The sequence below is a fragment of the Opisthorchis viverrini genome (assembly GCF_000715545.1).
Source record: "Opisthorchis viverrini unplaced genomic scaffold opera_v5_148, whole genome shotgun sequence".
NCBI classification, from domain to species: Eukaryota; Metazoa; Platyhelminthes; class Trematoda; order Opisthorchiida; family Opisthorchiidae; genus Opisthorchis; species Opisthorchis viverrini.
Window position 1 is genome coordinate 206866 of NW_008751805.1, and position 21297 is coordinate 228162.

Sequence of the window (21297 nt, forward strand, 5' to 3'; positions counted from 1 at the left end):
TGGCAGCTGATGCCTCTAATTTTGGTGTCGGTGGCGTCATTCTACACGTCTTTCCAGACGGATCGGAGAGGGCCATTATGCACTCGTCGAAATCACTAACCCCAGCAGAACAGCGATACGCACAGATAGAGAAAGAAGCGTTGGCCTTAGTGTTCGCGGTTCGGCGTTTCCACAAAATGTTGTATGGCCGCCGTTTCACCCTACTTACCGATCATAAACGATTGCTCTCCATTTTCGGCTCAAGGAAAGGTGTTCCCGTACACTCTGCCAACCGCCTGCAAAGATGGGCCCTGATTATGCTGGGTTATGACTTCGATATTCAATATCGACGCACCACCGACTTCGGTCAGGCCGATGCATTATCTCGGCTGATCAACAACCACCCAACACCCGAAGAAGACACGGTTATTGCGCATGTTGCATTTGAGGACCCAGCCGACCCACAGTTGGTCCAGTCCGTTCGTGCCCTGCCCGTGACAGTAACAGAGGTTCAAAGAGCTACCACAGCTGATGGAACGCTTCACTTACTAACCAGCAGCACAAGTAAAACCATATAACAGGGGTCTGAACAGTTAGAAGACCCATATTCGGTGCATAATTGTCCTGTCATGGGCGTGGCAGATCTTTGAAGCCCAGTTAGAATTCGGTGCCTCGGAAAGAGCTGAAGTGTCGCTAATTCATGTTAATGGGCAGAGAGGAATGCGGTAATACTTAGGCAGGTGTTCCCATTTCACAAGGTAGAACACACCTGGCTCGAAGGAATAAGAAAACATGGTATGCCAGTATGCCAGTGTGAAGTATTCACGCCTATTCCCTAAGAAATACATGAACCCCTAATCAGAGAAGATAATAACTTTGGGTGACAAGGGACTCTGAACGGTGTCATCTGCTTAAGTATTATCGAAAAAATCAAAATCCCTTTAGAGAGCGCTGACGCGATTGGTCGAAAACGGTTCCTCGAAAGGAGTACAAACTTCAAACGGTGTCTTAATCTGGTTACTGTCTGCGAAATAGTGCATTTTTAATAGTGTATGGGAGGAGGCTGGTGACTTGGTTACGAATTCGTCCTATCCAATTCTACCAATGATGCAGACACCCGTTTTGTGAATGCACCAACAGAAATTTGATAAGAGCGACCAGAAGCAAGTCATTGTAGTGTCAGTAATCTAGATATGGAAAACCAAATTGTCAAAAAAAACCAAACGAACCGGTGACACCATAAAATTATCATGCATTCAACCACTGATAAACACAAACGGGAGACCAGCATTATCAGTGAGATTTTGAGAACCTTCGATTTTGACCCTTCTGCAGAAAAAAAACCGACTTCAATGACTGCAAGGTGACAGCACCTGCAGCCATGACGTCCGAGATTGACACTGGCAATGAGCGAATAGTTATGAAGTCATGGCATACGGATGATTGATACGTTACTAACATACATACATAACATACTACGGTCGTCCGTAGAATGAATTCGCGGGGAAGTAAATCAAACCTTACCGCCGATTCGCAAATCGAAAATGCACGTATTGAACCCCAAGGCAGAAAAACAGCCCATCGTCGTCGAGGCATGGTGTGCCCGTTGACTAACAACAATTATTGAGAGTGATAGGGCCAAAAATAAGAATAAATAACTAACTGTGACGACTAGCCACTTCTGTGTTTGAGTTTTCGTTAACGTGAGTATTGTATCGATTGTATTATGTCGATTGCTTCGCTGGTTGTTGAAACAGAATTGCTGATGGTTTCGGGACAGGCTAGCAGGTTACCTTGGGGTGAACTCATGATCCAATTAGCTGGTCGCTGTGAGAGGGATGACTGGCGGTTTGGAGAAACCGATGTCAGTGCAGAGTTCAAGCAAATGTGTGCCGTCATGTTTGGTAAACTGGGCTTAATGTGGGGCTCCTAGATAAGAGCAGGGGAACCTAGCTCGGCAGTACAAATTTTTGCTGCTTCTTGGGATGATCCATACGCTTAAGTAGACAAGAAGAGAGGTTTTGTGTGCTTCGGTATCCAACAGGAATACTTGTCTTATAATAAATGGACTTGATGTGGAATTTATGCAAACTGTAGTTGTGGGACGTCAAAATAATGACTGAACAGCCTTCAATCGAGGAGTGAATTAGTTTTCATCTTTCTGAAATGTTCACTCCTCGGTAGGAGATTACTGTATGCCCAGAGAAATCTGCCTTACAGCGAAGACTCAATTAGGAACATCCTACATTTCTATTTTGCTAATAGTCATGTTTCTTTAAAAAACGAAACCAAGATTGAAAAGTCCTGACCACAAGCTACACAGTTTTTACGGGGAACGTCACACACAATCACTACCAAGTTATGAAAACATGCCATATTGAAAGCATGAACAGTGACTGAGGTCACAGTTGTGAATTCACATGTGTTTGCTTCTTCCTGCAGCTGAGCCTTACTCAACACACTCAATCCTTCTCATCCATTTCCTTGCAGGCCATCCCGCCACAAAGGTGAAATACGAAATTCCTTATCCCATTCAACTACTCTACCAATGGTTGAGGTGCTACATTTCACTGCTGGAGGTGATAGGTTCAGGTGACCAAACCTAGTTCGGACATTTGCACACGGATCGATGTAATCATCCATCTTCGCCTTTTTATTGTACACCATTCGTCCAATTCGTTGGCAGCAATAAGAAGAAGCAATCGTTTGAAAAAATCAGATTGTATTGACTAAAAAATGCATTCAAGCAAATTTCCGATAACAGTAACGGGAGTGGTAGTAAGACGGCGAAATGCTGAGCAAATCATGAAATATAAGAGAAGTTCGAAAGAAAATTTCATTCGTCGCAAAATTGGTTTGCACTGGGTTTAGAATCATGTAAAAAGTCAAGTCTCGGTTAAAATATGTACAGCTGAGTAATAATGAGGATAATAGATCTATGGAACATGCAATGATTCGGCACACCGGAATCTTCCGCGCTTGGCCTATGATCGTTCCCAGGCGTGAACCGGCAGGCCGAATCCGGGGTAGGTTAGGTGGGTACGGGGCGCAGCCGGCACCCCAAGACAATCGCTACGTCAATCCGATGGCGGATGCTATTGCCACGATGAGAAACACGCCCAGAATAATGAGTATGATAATGCAGATCAACTTGCGCTGTAAAACAAAGCAAAATAAGCATGACCTTAGAAGTTGGCAATGGCGGACAACTTCTGGATGAGTATCACGAAAAGGAAATAGTAGCACCCTAAAACTAACGGAAGCGTGGCATTTGAAGGAGACAATTGACCTGCAGCCTTAACGGTATAAATCCCTGAAAATTTATTTGGCAATCCTCCACAGAATGATTACAAATATTAAGTGGTCTTTGAGCTGTACCACCCTTTCGGTGCCTAGCTACCAGGCCAGCTGAAGGAAACAATAGGGCTGAGATACTGCCATGCTGTCTAGGACTAGAAGGAGCAGCGAGATGCAGGGGTGGAGGTCAAACCACGAAACTTCCGATCAAGTTACTATTAGGAAATCTTGAAGAGCAGGAACAAGGAAGTTGAAAGAGAAAGAGAAGCGGGGTCAGCCATAGAACATTTCAGCTTACCGGCCCTGCTTTATGTAGCAACTAATACTGTCCGGCTGACGAAACCACGCGACATACTGAGCCTTTGAGACAGTTGAATCCGCCAAACCACTCTAAAATACCGCGATCTCAAAACAATCAGGTGTTATTCTGAAGAGCCAGAACGGCAAACTACCCCCCCCCACAGAAGTTCAGGCACATCACGAATCACCCAGCTCACCAAGCTTTGCAGAGCTCCATGAGTGACTCGAAAATGCTTGAAATATGGAACAATAGTGAATAGTTATCGGAAGGTATGGAAAAACGTAAATAAAGTTGGATAGAGAGGCTAAACTCACATATCATCACAAAACTTGCTGAATGAAGTCGATTACAACCCGGATAAAAATGATACAAAAATCAGTCGACCGGAGAGTTCGTAATTTGAGTCCCCTAAGCATACTGAGATTTCTGTCAAAACTGGACAAATGTACAAGTAGCTACAATTACTACAGAAAGGAGATTCCATCCATGAAGATTTCATAAGCTGTCAGTCTATGCTGAAAAACCGAGAAGCACTGTACAGCTGTTTCATCGTGGAAAGAAAAACCAACAATTTGCATCCAAAAAATCACTGAAGAAATCGAACCCTGGACCCCTCAGCTAATAATAATAATAATAATAATAATAATAATAATAATAATAATAAGTTTTCACGAGAGACTCAACTGAATCTCTCGCTGATGAGCCCCAAGAAGGGTAAAACCAGTCGTGCGCTGTCGAAGAGTTTTCAGCGACCTTGTGAGTAGTTTCTTCTATGAAAATAATAATAATAGTAGTAGGTAATCTGCTCAGGAAAGAAACGATCTTGCAAATGCAACAGTCTCCCATCCGAGAAGTTGCCCCCCAAAGAGCCGGTCAACAGATGACCAGCTGTAATAACGGTGATGCCTCAGCTTCGTTTTAGGTCTGAACCTTCCAAGCTAGCGTTCTCGTCAAAAGAACCACTAAAGGTGCACGAGTATTAACGCCTAAAAGCAGGTCAAAACAGCGCGTCGCATATGAAGCATATGCGAGGACAACGTTCTGGAAATTCCGACGCCTTCCAGATGCGTAATTAGTAACCAGCGTTCGGCGAATACTATATCATGGTTGGTTGTTGGGGGTCGACTTTCGCCCTGATGCCTGAACGCCAAGCGGTCCGATCTTTTGGCCATTCGCGTGCGGGATAGGCTTCCTGACCGTAGCAGCGTCTAACTGTGAGTGGTTAAGCGGAATCGGTGTGGAATTCCACCTAACACTAGCTGAAGGGAAGAATGTGACCGGAAAATAAGCGGAGCAAGATCTATCTGGGTGTGAGTCGATCACATTGTTTGTCAGCTTCAGGCACTAATCGAGAGCTCAAAGATTCAAGCCTCCTTAGAAGCTCATGAGATGTCTACTGGCGATGATGTCCAACGAGGACGAAACAGCTATGCAGTGTCTCTCAGTTTTTTTAGCATTGACTGACCGTACTTTCTGGGTGACATCACTAAAAAACTTTCAAGCATATACTAACACCAACTAGTCAAGCTTAGATGTCATTTTGGCTACATCCAGGGCAATTTACTGGAAGCTTGAGATGCACTGCTGTGTTGAATTCCATCGGTTAGAAAACTAAGCTAAATTTTAACAAAACATGTGGTAACACTGGAACGAAACAGAGGAGGTGGGCATATGTGGGCCAAATGGTTCTGAATCCTCTAAAGTTGGCTCTAAATAAAAGCAGATCGGTGAGATCTGTGCAGTGTGCGAAGTCGCCTTTAGTGATTTTGTGACGGATAAACAGGAAAAAACGCCTTGCCTGGCCGTGTCCTAACGTGACTAGTTGTGAGGTATGGGATAACTGGCTCGCACAGCACAATTACACGTTGGTGCATGGAACCAAACGAGGAAGTAAACAACTTGCCCGGATCGGATTACGTTTACGCTAGTCTAACGACATTATTCATCAAAAAGAATCATGACCCGTTATTCAGTGACCAATGAAGTTCATTAAATTCGGGGTCGAAACAGATCATAGTACGGTGACAGCCGTGGCTTCAAAAGTTAGATAAAAGAGGGAAGGGTTACATGATGAAAGCTCTATAGTTTCCTAAATAAATGTTTGGTGTTTCTTTCAGACATTCACTTCCAAACGACCACCTATACAGAAAAATAAGTGGTACACGGGGGCGTAACGACGGAAACAGGTATGTTGACTGTGATACAACCAGGTCCATTGTTGTTACCAACAATGTGTGCTTAGCAAAACAACCGAACAGTGAATCAATGAGACCGCCTACACTGAGTGTTTCGGAAACAACCTAAAAACAGTTCAACTGAACACTGTCAATCTGGAAACAGTGAAGCCATTCTCCGCGGTGGATTCAATCGCAGCATTCTCACCCTTTGTTTTCCACTAAGGCGGGAAGGTTCCAAGGTTGAGGAACGACCTTAAAACTCGTAGTTCGGAACCACTATTGACCCCGTGTGGATGTGAGCAACCTGACGGAATATCACTTTTTGGCAGTCGCACTCCAGCTACGCACAGAAATAACACCAAGCCGCGCTTGATTGACTTCCGGAGTTTCACCTATCAAATTTCAAGTAGGTACCAACTATGGGATCGGTGGTCAATGAGAACGTCGTTGCTGAGTCAGGAAGAAAAGCTAACCAAGCACAAACAGATCAGTAACCACACACAATCAACCGAATTGCTGAGCACCTAATGCACGAGCAAATAACGATTCAGGCCGTGAGTTGCCTTAATGACTGAACGATCCGCCAAAGATACGAGAACCTGACTTCACATCAGCTGATGTGAACAATGCTACAAACTTAACCGTTCCCATTATTTTGTGCCTCTGAACTGTCCCATTGCTCAACTGGTCTACGAAATTCCCACATCAGACGACAACCCAATTTAAGCGTGGTTTTGGATCCAAAGTTGGGTTCTCACGAAGCATAGGTATCAGAATACTTGTGACTATCCTACTAACATGTGGGAAGCTGCGCATTACAAATACACCTAGTATGAACGGAAAGATACTTGGAGCAGAATTTACTGAGAAACAGGGCCGTGTCTTTTCGCCCATACTACGTGGACGTGGATTTTACAGCTTCAGGGCTTACTAAATCTCCTTCTATTCTGTGCCTTTCCGTCAGTTATGTCCTCCACTGAGACGTTTGCCACTAAAATCCGGGAGAAGATGATAGGTAACCAGTATCGCATCGACCTTTCATTAGAACCTTTCACCAGTCACGCACAAAAGTGATAAATGCCGGTTCCACTGAGAATAACGATATGATTGATAGAATGGCCTAGATGTGGTCGAACTAGTTAGGCAACGACGGAGAACATCATGCTGTACACGTAAATCTTAGTTGAAGTAAGTGAAGCTGAAATCGAAGAATGAAAACTAAACATACGCCAGGGGTTACTGACCTCATTACAGTATGTGCATGGCCTAATTCCTGCTAACTACTGATCAAAGTGGAAAGAGTCTAACATTTAGTCCTGGACGAAGAGCACGAGAAAGGTGCGAAGATTGAGATATCGCGTTTTGATGTCCGAGGACAAAAATGATCATCCTTTAACGGAAAACAACCAGTAGTGTGGACAAACGACATCCTCGAGACTTATACCACAGGTAAAACGCACCACCACCAGATGACAGGTGATACCTCAGAAGATCGAAAGTAAACAAACCTTGCGGTTTTTCGATTGCCTTGTGACTGCAGTGTTCAAACATCGATTGGCGTTTTCAACGGCATTGGTCGTTTTGGACACATGAAACTCGATTCGGTCAATCAATTCACCCTGCGTGGAACAAATCACAAGGGCGAAATAATGAGCTATGTGCTGGAAGGGCAAATGGGTGAAGTAAGAAAGATATAGAAAATGGGGTAAAAGCAAGACAACGCCTCGTAATCACACCATACTCCCGTTAAATTGGCATCCGGTATAGGTGCGACCTTTGATACCAACGCCTGAAGTATCCAAAAAAAATCCTTTGCAAACAATCGGCTGTACTCGAGAAATACACTCATCTGCAAATCAATTTGGTTTTCACGGGAGACTCAATTGAATCTCTCGTTTATGATGTTCTCCAGCTGAATGTGCTGCACACAGGCCGCCTCATGATTCAGTTGGCACGATATTCGAGATATCGAAGTATATCTCTTTTCATAAAGGAAACTACTCACAAGGTTGCTGAAACTCTTTGACAGCCCACGACCGGTTTCGCCCTTCTTGGGGCTCATCAGGTAGGCGCAGTCCCCGAGTTTCCGTCAACCTGATGATCTACTTGAACCCGAATTGCACTGTTTTCGAGGACTATACTCATTTGCAAATGCAACCTTGTAGTAGTTTCCTTTATGAAAAAATCGGCTGTACTGTTTTTTTCCGCATCGCGCAATCCAATATCTGACTCTCTAGGGTCTACACAGCACAAACCAGTGGTTTTGAGCCAGAGAGCACTGATCCAGCAACATTCTGGATTAAAACTACCGCTAGGAGGGAGACCCCCCTTTGGAAATGGAGGGCGTACTGTATTCTTGGACAGTCAAATCCTAACACACTCAGTACCGTGGGTCAATAAGTTCCATCTAGATATTGTTGACTGTGGTACACACACTGTACCATGTAACATCCGTGACATCAAAGAGGACCAACGGCTGGCAGTTACTGGAAGCGAATCGGTCGTAGATGTGGTGCGTGATTGCTCCTGTGCTGGCCTAGGACGCATCCTCTGCGAACGCACAAAGATAATTCATGTCGGTACTTTAATGTGGGGTAAAAATTTTGCTTTCAAAAACTCTACAAGTGAATATGAAGATACCGGGCAAATTATTCGTTTGATTCAACAGGTAAGCTGCAACTGGAAAACTTGGAATGACACTCATCAAAGAGTAGCATTAACAACGCAAAACCGGGTTTGAAGTGGCTTGTACTTCCAAACAACATTCTTTTTGTCCCGCGGACTTCTCACCCGAGCGGCCACACACCATTTTGTTCCAAAAACATACTGATATATTTTTTGCTACTTGCAGCGCACTTTCTAGGCTTCCAAAATGTTTTTCTAAATCCTAGTCTTGGTTACTTTGAGAAGCCGCTGAAATGTGTGTAGAGGGCAGTAGATATCAAGAATACAACCGATCAAATGCTCGGTAGGCAACTGTGTCAGGGCTGACTTCCGACCACTGAATAACAAGATTCCATGTTTCTTCAGTGTCAAGTGATTCCATTAGCTTCTGTGCAGGAAGTATGTCTAAATATTGATGGAAAAGGTGAGTTTATTGGCTGTGGATCGGGTGACAGTTGACCGAGCTTGACAGCTGGCTTGCACGCACTGACAATCACTTTTCTTGGTTTATTAGTATCTGCCCACAGACACTAGCTTCCAGAACATTGCCAATTCTGTAAAACAGTATGGATCCATGCTAGCCAACGAAGGCCGTCGTTTTGATGCAGCGAAAAAAAACGAACTGCGTTCGATACACATGCACCCTCACTGCCTAGCCAACGTAGCCGAAAGCATTAAATCCGACCAAATGACGCACCGTTAAAGTAGAAGTCTAGAGAGAACGAGATATGTCCGTTGAACAGAATATCAGTAATAGGGATGATGGCGAGTAGTCTGAAAAGCTGCTGTACGACTGTAGTCACATTATCTAGATAGGAGTCATTACAAAAGTAAACTTAAGTAGGCATCGCAACGAGTGTACCACAGACATTTTCCCGGCTGATTGTTCCACTTCAGTTTCTTGGCCATCGATTACATTAGCCAAGGGGGGATAAACTAAGTAACAAAAGTAACGCTGTTATTATCGGCAACTGAGTGAAACCACCAGCAAACACTTTGAGAAAAAATTGCAACACGTTCCAGACGTGAAGAATAAAGGCCAGAACTGTCAGTTTCGAAAGGTCATACAAAACAGACCAAAGATTGCCAGTGCCTGTGTCTGACTCCATTGGCACATACACGCGCGCAGCATTTACACCCACCGAAACAAAATCTTAACATGCTAAGCTTAAATTAATTCCACTTTCTGGCATCGTTCTCAATCGCTCCAACTATTACTGTGACCCAACAGTCCGACAAGATCCTCAGGAAGGTGTAGAAAATCCGAGAATAAAATACACAAGCGTTCATCTAAAGATAATTAAAAAATTATATAAAGCATTATTCAGCACACATCATCATCACTGTCAGTTGCAATAACCGCGTACTTGTCGTACAGTGGTTGTAGCTGCCACAGTTTCGTTCACCGATAATTCGGAAAGGTGGGGTAGGTGGCTGCGCATTGGAGATGCTAGCTGATAAATTAGAGCGTGGATATAGCACTGTAGCACGCATTTTGTTGGAAGCCTGTTCATTTTCATCTTGACGTTGCGTTAATGGACGGCTCCTAGGAACATTCCCCTGTTGTCATAACGGAGGTGTGGCATTACGCTGAAACAAGTAACTACAGCCATTTCCAATTTAAACTCCATCACGCTCAGGCCTGCTGGCTGCTTGCACATTCGTCCGCGGATCCTATTCCATCGAGTCCACAACGGAAACAGGAGCCTGCATGTCATACTACATTAGACTTCGCGCAAAAAGTCTGTGACTCCCCGGCTAGCCATGGATAAAGTGTAATATAAGAACACGTCCAGGAATGATCTGAGGACGGAACAGAGGTGAAACGACTTGTGTGTTCGAATCAGGATCAAGAGGGGATTCTTCGATGTTATAATGTTGCAACGGTTCATCCAAATCTACAGGCAGTGAAGCATCAGTGTCAACACTGACGTTACTGTATATGATTATTATGACGACGATGAGGAGGAGAATGGTGATGAGGACAGGTTGGGTTAGCCTACAAAAGTTTCGGTCACTCAGTTCCCCCGGCCGTAAGTTTCAACCGTGTCAGTCCTTTTGGTGCACCGTTTCTTCACTTATCAGCTCAAGATCACTTGGTTGAACGCGACAGACAAAACCACGGGCAGCAAGAGAAGCGATTCAGGTGGTCGAGTATTCATACCAAGCAAGGTTCTCTCTTATCTACTATTCATCCGACGATTTTGGAAGGCCAAGTGATCTTGCCAGCACTCCCCTAGCGGCTGTTACACCCGAATGCCATTTAAGGCATCCTCGGGTCTTTGGTGAAAATCCTATGAGTGAATCTAGTATAGCTAGACCTTGTTTTCAAACTAAGGAAAGAACGAACGCACATACCAAGTACGAACCTCTCCGTTTTATCTGGTGCTGAGCAACACACAGTCAGATCATGGGAAGCTGAAGGACACTTAAAGATTAGGTGGGTAGTCCGAATAATAAGGGTCTGGGAATCCAGCGCGGAGAACATCAGATTCCAAGGTTTAACGACAGTAATAAGCCAGATCACCATCGATATCTCGAAACACAGCGCAACCCAATTCTTTTTCTTATCGGCACTTTGCAAATTTCATTTCATTTTGTACAGCCCACGGCAGCCTTCGCGTGGATCTGTTGCACACAACTTACAACTGTTCTGATCCGTCATGATGCGGTTTCACATTAAAGCCCTCAATGAGACCAAGCTTGAAATAGGGACTCAGTGACAGGCAGTGTGGGCACTGAACCTGGGAATTCCCGCGTTCGGGCTCACCAATGAGTCAACTTTACCCGCGGATGTTGAACAGCAAGGGGATAATGTCGTCTGTTCCTGACCAGTAAGAACTTCCAACACAAGCTCTCACACCGAGGCAACTTACCACAAGACAGCCATGGACTCAATACGACCAGGTGGCTACCAGCTACTGATGAAAAGCCTCAGTCAATAATTGTCGTTCCTTCAAGCACAACTTGATTCCGATCACGCTGTCTTGCGCGCCCGGTTAGCACTTCGCTTTCCGCCAGCATTACCAATGCCAAAAAAGAGCAGCTCCGTTCACCAACTTCCACAAGTTTCAGTAACCGAAGAGATCTGGCTAGAAGACTATTGGAAACACAGTCATATTGATGACGAAGACTGCTTGAAGGTTCAATGGAGACGAGTTAAAGAAGCTATGCTCTCAGCTTTCAGAACTGTTTGTCCAGGCCACCTGACTCGTTGAGATGAACACATGTTATTGCTATCTGGTGGGAACACCGGATCAGCAATTCTGAAGTACGTCGAATGGTATTCGGGAGAAATAACTCACCCTCGATAGATGAACTGATCACACTGCATAGGTTGCGCTGGCTTGGCCACGTGTTGCGTATGCCAGTCGACCGACTTCCTCGAAGGGCTCTTTTTGCACAACCACGTGAAGGGTGGAAGAGAGCCGGAGGCGGTCAAACAATGACTTGGCAGTGAAGTATGAAAGCAACTACCAGCAAACTCAGCTGCGCTGGTCACTGCCGTCTTCCAGGATGGGGACCCCGAGACGGGCCACATCAATGTCAGATATGGCCCAATCGCGCCCTCAATGGCGCTCGTGCATCCAATCTATTGCCTTCAATGCATAGCTCCTTTTCCAACCCCCCCCACTTGACAGCCCACTGACAGTGCTGGATTTATGCACCAATTTATCAGCTCCCGCCTGCAATACACAGCGACCTACCCCTCCCCCCCCTAAATCATTGGTGAACAAAACTGCGGCAGCTACAACCACTGTACGACGAGTACGCGGTTACTACAGCTGACAATGATGATGATGACATGTTATTGCTGCCAGAAATGCTATTGTGATAATTCATACAGATTCCTCAAACAAGGGACAAGCAGGAGCTTGAAGGATGACAGAGAACGCTGGCGAATTACGAAAGCCCAGGAGATGGAGAAGGCTTCCGCTGCAGGCAACCGCAGCGCCCTGTTTCAACTGATTCGATCAAGCGGTCAAAAGAAAGCAAGTGATAGTGAAACAATATTCGAAAACTACGGAGCGGCAATGCGCTCTATCAATCGTCGCCTTCCGCAGTGGGCTGAGCACTTCGAAAAAACAATTCACCTTGTCTCCCTTTATACGACCGCTGGAAGAACACAGCGAACATGAATGGAACATTGACACTAACCCACCATCAGCAACCGAAATCCAGCATGAGATATCAATCCTGAAATGCGGTAAGGCATGTGGACAAGACGGTCTACACCGCGCACTTTTCAAAGAAGATGGCGAGGTTCTGGTGAACAGTCTGCCGACCGTACCTGCAGAAGATTTGGAACGGAAACACTACCAGCCGAATGGAGCTCCTCGACCGCCATCCGAGCTTTCAAAAATGGCGCGAGAACGTCATGTGAAAACCATTGTAATATCAGCCTGGTATCTGTAACGTCTGGTGTGACCTCTGGCATTATGTGCGTAGGTTGATGGATTATCCGAAGTGAAATTTATATCCAAATATATATCCAAAATTTATATCCAAATTTACATCCCTTATGAGGCCACTGTGTGTGAAATCCTGTGGGCACGTACGGGAGGCTTTCGCTTAGGTTCACCACGTCCATTGGTGTTGGACAAGGCTGCCCTATTTCATCTTTCCTCTTCAACTTTGTTACTGATGTGCTGCTTGAAATTTTCCCGTCTGCCTCTGAAACCTCGGGAGTCGAAATGCTCCCTGTACGTTGCCCCACAGACACTCGGTATGCGCACGATATTGCTTTCCTGAGTTCAGATCCTTCCCAAATGCGAACAGTTTTAAATAACTTAAATAATCCTGCCGCACGGTTTGGCATGCGCTTCACACATGCAAAGTGCAAAGTGCTACGTTAAGACTGGGTGGGATTAAACCCAAACCTCATCCTTGCAGACGAGCCAATCGAAGTAGCAGATAAATTTATTCCGCTGGGCATCTGAATAAGCCCCAGCGGATTATTCATCCAATCGGAAGAGCCAGGACAGCTTTNTTGCCAACCTCGACGCCTATGGCGCCGACGTGGCATCGGTTTACCTATCAAGGGAGTGTTTGCAATAGAGCAGTGTGATCCAAACTGCCTTTTGGATAAGAGACGTGGCTCCTACGCGCCGAGGACATATAAGAGATGTTAGTATTTGGTCATTGGTGTCCCCGTAGCATTGGTCAGGTCTGGTGGGAACATCGGATTAGTAATGCTAAGGTACGCTAGATGGTCTTAGGAAAAAAGAACTCTCCCGCGATAGACGAATTACTCACGATTCATGGGTTACGGTAGTTACGACGTGTACTTCGTATGCCAGAGAACTGTCTTCTTCACAGAGCCCTCTTCGTCCAGCTGTCTTCTGGGCGGAAGTACGAAAACACAAACCACTAAATTTAGTTAGATCGGTAACTGCTGCCTCCCTGGATGGGGACCCAAAGACTGATATCATCGACGGTTAATGACGCTGGCAGAAATGTCCCAGTTGTGCAGCCAGTGGTCCTCGTGAATCAAATCTATCACCTCCAGTGCGTAGATTTCCTATTCCCAAAATAACTGAACATGTCATCGCCTTCAAAGTTTTACTGTGTCGCACACTGTCCCGTTTCTCGGTGATCGAAACTGTAGCAGCTGGAACCAATTCGCCTATGGTACACGGTTTGTAGCTGACAAATTGAATTGAACAGTAAACCAATACTGAACTGATAGTGAGCACGGGGATCAAGCATGGGCAATATGTGACAAGAGCTATACTAGGGGCGTTCAATGTTGTCTGTCCGACTTCTCCGATGCGACCAAACGACCACTGAATATCGTCCAGATCGCTAGTTCGGGAAACAGCTACCGGAAACAGCCGTGCCCAAATGTCAACTGGTACGGTCGGTGAAAAGATAAGTAAAAAGTGCGGCTCACTAATCCACTCGTAAAGACGTCGACTGGAAAGATGGACTGAACCTCTTAGCCGGCCTTCTGCAACACAGCCTCTGGAGATAATACGTACGGGCGAATGGAATGTAGACCTTAGTCGCCCGTCGGAAGAATAAATAAAGTACGAAATATCTCAACTGAAACGTGAGAGGGTACCAGGACTAAGCGGTCTCTATACAGCTCCCTTCGAAGAAGGCGGAGGATCTCTGGTGTCCCATCCAACAAAGCTCATTGGTGCAATATGGAGTGCCTGCAGAATGAGGCATGTCGGCAGTTATTCCTGTCTTCGACGAAGGTTGAATGAACAGGGAGAGACAGATTCGTGAAAACCAAGCTGGGTTCTCTAATGCGAGGTGCTCTATCGATCACACTGTCACCCTCCGACAGATTCCGGAACAGCGGCACTACTTTCAGGGACCAGCAAAGGTTGTGTTTCTTGACTTGAAAGCTGCATTTGACTCGCTGGGCCGTCAGGCACTATGGCAAAGTCTGTGCAGCAAGCCTCGTAAATTCCTAACCCTCTTTAAGGGGTTGTCCGCCAACTCCCACAGCCGTGTGAAGGTTTGCGGGATGCTCTCGCCTGAGTTCACCACATCAAATGCTGACAGGCACGGCTGCCTTTTTTGCCTTTCCTCTTCAACTTCGCCAACGAAAAAAATCGCTCAGCTGTAGCACCCTTTCGGTGCGTAGCTGCCATGCCACCAGAAGGAATCACGAGAGATGGGATACTACCAGGTTGCCCAAGCCTAGACAGGGGAAGTCGTCACAGATGCGATCATGAAATATTACCAGTCTGTAATACCTGTGGGGGCGAAGTGCTCCCGGAGCATTCACTCACAGGCATAGAGTATGCAGGCAATATAGCTCTTCTTGGATCTAACGTCATCGTAATGCAGACGATATCTACATAATTCTGCCTCATTGTTTGGCATGTGCTTCACAGCTGCAAAGCGGAAAGTGCTGCAATGAGACTGTGTGGGTTCGAACCCTAGCTTCATGCTTGCAGATGAGCCGATTGAGGTAGTAGACAAATTTGTCCACCTAGGAAGCTGCACCAGTCCTGGTGGACTACCGAAAGATGATATTTTCATCCGGATCGGGAAGGCCGGATTAACTCTCGTGAACCTGCATCAACTGTGGTGTAGGTGTGACATCAGCCTATCCATCAATTATCGAGTTTACAATGCTGTGGTGCGCTCCGTATTATTATACGGGTAAGAAACCTTGCTGCTGCGCGCTGAGAACACCAAAAGCCCTTCGGTGTTTGACAACCGATATCTTCGAAGCATTGCTTATACGAGCCTCCTTGGGAGCTTCAAAAAATGTCTTTTCGTAATGACGTGGGCGGCAGTTTCATCACATGGATACCCTAAATCTTCCAGCCATAGATTTGCACCGTATTGGAATGTACGAAAATCTAGCTTCTGTTAGAGATGCACAAGAATCCACTTTTCAGAAACAAGTACACATCAATATTTCAGCGTTGGTACTGATGCTCCATTACCGTCTGATTATGGGTTTATCCTGAGAGTTCATAAAGCCGAAAAGCAAGAGAAGTAGATGGGGTTGCTGCCATCCTACACTAATCCGGACACATTGACCAGGAAGGACGGCAAGAATGCCGCTGATATCACAGCTGGCAACATCTCAATCCAGATGGACAGAACCAATAGAATTTCACTCGGGAACGCGGTTCATCTCTACAGAACCTTTACTTTTCGGTGTCCTTCTGACCTCGTTAGTATCGTGCAGGTTTCAACTGCGTGGTTTCTGCCAATTTGTAGATGGCTTAAAAATTAGCACTCGTCTTGGCAGAAGACGAACCAGTTTGGACAAAGTACAATCGGGCCGTCGTAGTTGGTGGAGCCAGGCATTCCCAGAAGTGAAGTAGCTCCGCCACCGCCAAATAACCGTTTTCTAGTTCTTACTGAAAATAGGCAAATGTCAACCAGAATTAGCTACGACTCACGGATTAGCGCTAAAAACCAGAAGATCCTGATTCCGCACAGAAGCTTTTGAAATCACGCGACAACATAAGGATATTTTAAAACTCGGCGCTTTGACTTCCCGATACTGCAAAGTCAAGTGATACTATTCGCACGAGTGTTTGTGGCAGAAACCTAAACTAGGAGGCGAATGAATGCATTCATTTCAACAATATATGCGGATGATTCTAGTAGAGAGACCACAAAGGAGATGCACATGAAAATACCTGCTGATCCACCGTCAAAGCAAGCGTTGTGAACAAATCACGAAGTTCTTCAACGCTCTTCTCTAATCGAATAATGTCCGCATGTCGAGCCTCGATATCACATAGTGAGCGCTTGGCTGCCTCTGTGCTTGCCATTATCTGGAAAGAACAGTCAACAGGCACCATCACAGCATTGAAAAGGTGGTTGGAACGAAGAAACATATCGACACATTGAAAAATAATCCATAAAGGTATCACCCCTATCCCCATTGAACCTCATTCTCCTATACTAAGAGCTTCTAAAATACGGCCCACGGGAGGTATCTGGCCCGAAAACTGCCGGTGGCCTAAACTCTGAAACAAAGTATTCTTTGTCCGATTTTGTAGGAACGTCTAATATTTCAGCTCTTCCCACTATATTGAGGTCTGATTTGGCCTCTTACTGGTCAGTTCCACCGGACGCCCTGTCCAGAAAGAGAAAAAGAGTAACAGTTGCCCATCACAGGTGAAAGCCATATTTTTAGTCTCACGATCAAACTTGTGATCACCAGACACTGAAATAGAAAACCGCGCGAAGGAATTTTGAATTAAGCTCCTTCTTAAGGGAAGAATTTACGTCAGGAGTTGAGGGGTCTATGTTGAGAGTTGAATTAGCGGAACAAAAATTGTCAGCCCCGAAACACAGGGCTGTCTTGAGGTCTTCAGGTTCTCGCAACGGAAGACTAGTGGGTACATTAAGCCACCAAAAGCTGCAACGCTCCCCATTGACTAGGAGCAAATATGAAGTCTCCTTAAAATAAGGTCACATCCAAGGTGGTGATGCGTATAAACGCCGTGTCCCGTCCATAAAGAATGCATAACGGACCTAGGGTGACTGTCTTCTCTGTGGGAGATTCCCTCTTAATCAGAACAAATAAATCCCAGATGTTTTCTGAGACTACTTCCTACATCACAAAACAAGCTTCCCATTCTTCCACCCTTACTTTAGTTCCGTTCGAATTGTCTCAACTGCTAACATGATTTGCAAGAACCAATTCGGTTGATAAATTCTCGGATCACCGATAACACTAACCAGTCGTATAATGCTATAGTTTCGCGTTCCTGATTGGAAGTATCACACAACGCGGTGAATATCTTGGTAAGGGCTTCCACAAAAGTGAATGGATCACTGTAGTCGGAACGAGTTCAATCGGTAAGGGTGAAAACAAGTGGAGAAAAGTTAACCTCAACGAATGGATGATAAACTCGTGGGTGTGGTAAAGTCCACAAAAGCAGATAGCTCACCGCTTGCGTGAATATTTCGGGATTCTTCTTCTCCAACATATCTTCGATTTCATCCTCGGATAACGTCGAGCCGGCTTGAAAGAGTGCATACAATGTAAGCGTGATTGGTTACCAACAGCCAGCTGGTTACGAATCCGAAGTTTGCACTTATCTCGATACTCTAACTGGGACTTATTGTAGTCGTTCATTATGGCAACCAACTGCCGGGATAGGGAGGCATGCTGAAAAGAGGTTTAAACAACATACGGTGCGATCCTACCTGGGTAGATTTTACACGGTCTTGGACAGATCCCAACAGGGGCGATTTATCGGAGGCATCTTCGAAAGCTAAACAATAGGGTAGAAAATCAGACAAAGATACGTACTTTTCAAGGTAGCCCGAACATGAAGTGCATTGTCCCGTATCACTTTAGTTAACGATTGCAGCCGACGGTCCAATTCTACAAACAATTATTCTTTCTAATCATTGCAGACCTGAGTCTTGTTGAGGGCTGGCGAGGATGTCTTTCTGAATTTTTGTTGCTTCAGCCACATATCTTCGGAGTTCTTCAATTGTGTCTTGAAGTGCGGATGCCTAAGGAAATGGGCTATATCAGTCTGTCTACCTACCTGTTCAAGGAAACCTGATTTGATTGATGTGTCTCCTGTTCGGCTTTTGGTTTTGCTGTGGGGAAGCGAGGCACGCTTCTGGTTTGTAAATGGGCGTAGCTATCGAAAGGATGACTGAACTCACCTCCTGTAACTCCGGCAAACGGTCCTTCACCATCAGTGAAGTGCAAGAAAAAATCTGCATGGTTTTAGAAACAAAAAGGTATGTAGGTGAAACACTGAAAACACATCGAACGGATTCAGTTAGACACAACTTGCCAACAAGCTGGATAGGCGTTAGGCTGATGTTTTGATTACTTAGGCTGCCCGGTGATTGAGCAGCTTGGAAGCTTGTGCACACCGCTTATGCACATGCTGATGCCTCTGTGTGTGTCAGGCGAAGTTTCGCTTGCTTTCATTTCTAAGGTGAAACGATTAAGGTTTCCTTCAATTCTGGCAGAACTTCCACCTCCTATTGGTCAGTTGAAATGTATTTCCCAAAGTCGAACCAACATACTTAGACATTTACGTTGTAAGCAAGACTTTTTCAGCTGCTTTGCAAATCTGCAACAGTATTTACTTTATGCCCCGCAGACGATGTCTGTCTCGATCCTGTCTCGGCACCCAGGAGTTGATGTTGGTTGGATGCCCGGCTTTCAGGGAGTCACATTCCTAGTGCAGCGCCCGAGCAGCAGGTTTTCTAATTTGCTCAATTTACTTCTTTCAGCAGCATTCGCGATGCGGTTGCGTTGCCGAGTCGGGTCGACTGAACACTTTTTGGCTGTTGATTCTTGACCCTCCTAGCGCCTTCGCGCATCTTAGTATACCCTTCCGACATCCGTATTCTCTCCTACGAGGTTGGTCAGTGGATAGAAGTCCGATAAACACAATCTCCTGGTCTTCCTATTTGAGGGTTGGAGCAAGTGGGACAGTGTGTCCCGTATAATTGGGGCTACTCAGTTAGCCTCAAACAAACCACCGCTGCCATGCGGTCAGGCCTTTGAGCACAAGGCTCTACCTGGGGATCCTAATTATTCTTCTGTGGGTTGCAGCAACCTGACACTATCTCAGCTCACATACAGCTATCATCAGCACTAGCATCATCATCGACAACATAACATCAGTGTTCAACACTGATGCCCAGTTGCCATACAACTATGATTTGTTTGAAGGCCTTATTGTAAACAAAATAATAAAACAAGAAGGGGAAGGGACTTGGTGATTGCTTGCTGCAATCATTGCGAAGTGTCTACAGCTCGGACGAACATACACGGACCGACCATATCTTTCAATTCTTAATTCATTTCTTCTGATGCCCCCATCACGAAGTCCCCATCTAGAGAGACTCCAATGACTAGCAAAGCTATGTTTGCTGGTAAAAAAATAAAATCGTTCACCTGTAATACCCTTTCAGTGCCTAACTGCCATGATACCAGAAGGAAGCAAGAGGACTGGGATACTGCCAGGTTACCCAAGCTTAGACAGGGGAAGTCGAGATGCAGATGCTGGGTTCGAACGACGGACCTTCCGGTCAGTAAATTCGCGTTCTAACCACGGAGCCATCTCGCTCGCCCTACTGGAACTGGTTTTCATACCTCGCAGCTCGTTCACTGTTTGTCCTTCCCTGACTCGTTTCCACCTCCGCGTAGTTGCACAAAAATTGCTCTCCGAGGAAGACAGAGGATTGGCATATGCAGCACGTGACCAAGAAAGCACAACTTATGGAGTAAGACCAGTTCATCTATCGTGGGAGAGCTATTCATTCCGAAGACCATTCAATGTACTTCAGAGTTACTGATCCGGTGTTCACACCAGACACGGGCAATACTCCGAAGACATCGGTGGTCAAATGGCTAAAAGAATTATGTCCTCAGCGGGCGGCGGGCAGGTTCCCGACTTGTATCATGATATGGACCGCACCAAAGCATTGTGAACTCGACAAAGCGTCCGCGCACCCATTTCGAAGACAGGAATAACTGCCGACATGCCTCATTCTGCAGGCACTCCATATTGCACCAATGAGCTTTGTTGGATGGGACACCAGAGATCCTCCGCCTTCTTCGAAGGGAGCTGTATAGAGACCGCTTAGTCCTGGTACCCTCTCACGTTTCAGTTAAGATATCTCGTACTTTATTTCTCCTTCCGACGGGCGACTAAGGTTTACATTCCATTCGCCCGTACGTATTATCTCCAGAGGCTGTGTTGCAGAAGGTCAGCTAAAAGGTTCAGTCCATCTTTCCAGTCGACGTCTTTACGAGTGGATTAGTGAGCCGCACTTTTTACTTATCTTTTCACCGACCGTACCAGTTGACATTTGGGCACGGCTGTTTCCGGTAGCTGTTTCCCGAACTAGCGATCTGGACGATATTCAGTGGTCGTTTGGTCGCATCGGAGAAGTCGGACAGACAACATTGAACGCCCCTAGTATAGCTCTTGTCACATATTGCCCATGCTTGATCCCCGTGCTCACTATCAGTTCAGTATTGGTTTACTGTTCAATTCAATTTGTCAGCTACAAACCGTGTACCATAGGCGAATTGGTTCCAGCTGCTACAGTTTCGATCACCGAGAAACGGGACAGTGTGCGACACAGTAAAACTTTGAAGGCGATGACATGTTCAGTTATTTTGGGAATAGGAAATCTACGCACTGGAGGTGATAGATTTGATTCACGAGGACCACTGGCTGCACAACTGGGACATTTCTGCCAGCGTCATTAACCGTCGATGATATCAGTCTTTGGGTCCCCATCCAGGGAGGCAGCAGTTGCCCACCCGACTAGGATACTGCCAGGTTGCCCAAGACTAGACAGAAGTCGAGTGGCAGAGATCGGATTCGAAACACGGGCATTTCGGTCGGTTAATTCGTGCCCTAACCAGTTGCGCCATTTCGGAAAATCCACCAACCT

General features: G+C 45.7%; 3 protein-coding genes across 3 annotated transcripts in view; 2 read left to right on the top strand and 1 right to left on the bottom strand.

Annotated features, from left to right (window-relative positions):
* Positions 1 to 3196, top strand: part of T265_06844 (hypothetical protein) — a gene marked incomplete at both ends in the record, with an annotated part of 36828 nt that extends 33632 nt beyond the window's left edge. The window contains 2 exons of the mRNA XM_009172226.1: positions 58 to 543; positions 2470 to 3196. Of these exons, the coding sequence (XP_009170490.1) occupies positions 58 to 543; positions 2470 to 2585 (602 nt within the window). The remainder of the gene's footprint in view (positions 1 to 57; positions 544 to 2469) is intronic.
* Positions 2472 to 18588, bottom strand: T265_06843 (hypothetical protein; the record flags this gene model as incomplete). The annotated part of the gene is made up of 10 exons (XM_009172225.1): positions 2472 to 3135; positions 7263 to 7373; positions 16539 to 16676; positions 17802 to 17875; positions 17914 to 18022; positions 18061 to 18128; positions 18167 to 18241; positions 18276 to 18375; positions 18411 to 18488; positions 18535 to 18588. 10 exons carry the CDS (start codon positions 18565 to 18567, stop codon positions 3052 to 3054), a joined length of 870 nt encoding a protein of 289 aa, XP_009170489.1.
* On the top strand, positions 7931 to 9121 carry T265_06845 (hypothetical protein; the record flags this gene model as incomplete). The annotated part of the gene is made up of 2 exons (XM_009172227.1): positions 7931 to 8422; positions 8933 to 9121. 2 exons carry the CDS (start codon positions 7931 to 7933, stop codon positions 9119 to 9121), a joined length of 681 nt encoding a protein of 226 aa, XP_009170491.1.
* Positions 18589 to 21297: the final 2709 nt, after the last annotated feature.